The sequence below is a fragment of the Nestor notabilis genome, unplaced genomic scaffold, assembly GCF_000696875.1.
Source record: "Nestor notabilis isolate BGI_N333 unplaced genomic scaffold, ASM69687v1 scaffold18012, whole genome shotgun sequence".
Lineage (NCBI taxonomy): Eukaryota > Metazoa > Chordata > Aves > Psittaciformes > Psittacidae > Nestor > Nestor notabilis.
In genome coordinates, this window is record NW_009918067.1 from 2,606 (window position 1) to 3,344 (window position 739).

At 64.0% G+C, this 739-nt stretch overlaps 1 protein-coding gene across 1 annotated transcript in view; it reads left to right on the forward strand.

Moving 5' to 3' along the window:
- The window catches only part of LOC104401828 (von Willebrand factor A domain-containing protein 5B2-like), a gene marked incomplete at its 5' end in the record, with an annotated part of 4,618 nt that overhangs the window by 2,519 nt on the left and 1,360 nt on the right, over positions 1-739 (forward strand). The window contains 2 exons of the mRNA XM_010009530.1: positions 3-47; positions 125-262. Of these exons, the coding sequence (XP_010007832.1) occupies positions 3-47; positions 125-262 (183 nt within the window). The remainder of the gene's footprint in view (positions 1-2; positions 48-124; positions 263-739) is intronic.

Genomic DNA, 739 nt, shown 5'->3' on the forward strand with positions numbered 1-739 from the left:
CCGGGACAACGAGAACACGGCGCAGCGGGAGGCTGAGCTGGAGCAGGGTAGGTGCCGGTATGTGTGCCCCCAGCCCTGGCACAGCCTGGTGTCTCCCCACCTCTATCCACTTTGCTCTGGGCAGGTTTCGCCCGCCGGTTTCGCCTGAAAGCTGTGCAAACCAGCAAAGCCTGCAATGTGCCTTCTCTCTACACCCGCCTGGTGCCCGTGGACAGTGCCACACAGGCAGCCCTGCCCACAGCCCCCGAAGTGTGGGGCACAGGTACAGCCAGGGGGCCTGGCGTGCTGGGGAGGGGATGGCGATGGGGCAGAGGGCTGAGGTGGCACCGTCCCTTGCAGCCGGTTCCACCAAGCAGTCACGAGCCACCACAGCACGGAGCTGGCACCATAGGAGCTCTTCAGCGGGTTTGGGCCAGCAGCAGGATGTGGAAGAGCTGGATGAGGCCCCTGTCACTGCAGGTACAGATCCAGGCCTTTGTATGGGCTTATGCTCCCCAGGGAGCTGCCTGAGCACTGGGGTCCCTGTGGACCCTTGGCTCATGGCTGAGTGGGGCATTGTGCCAGCTGGAACACTGTGGATGCCCAGGAAGAGACATCTGCCCCATGCTGGGGGAGATATGGGGGGGGAAGCAGCATAGCATCCCCTGACAGCAGCTGTGGGCTGTGAGGGTCTTGGGAGCCTGGGGGCCATCAGGGCTTTGCTCTTTTGCAGAGCGAGGTGAGACCCCCGAGTCTCCCG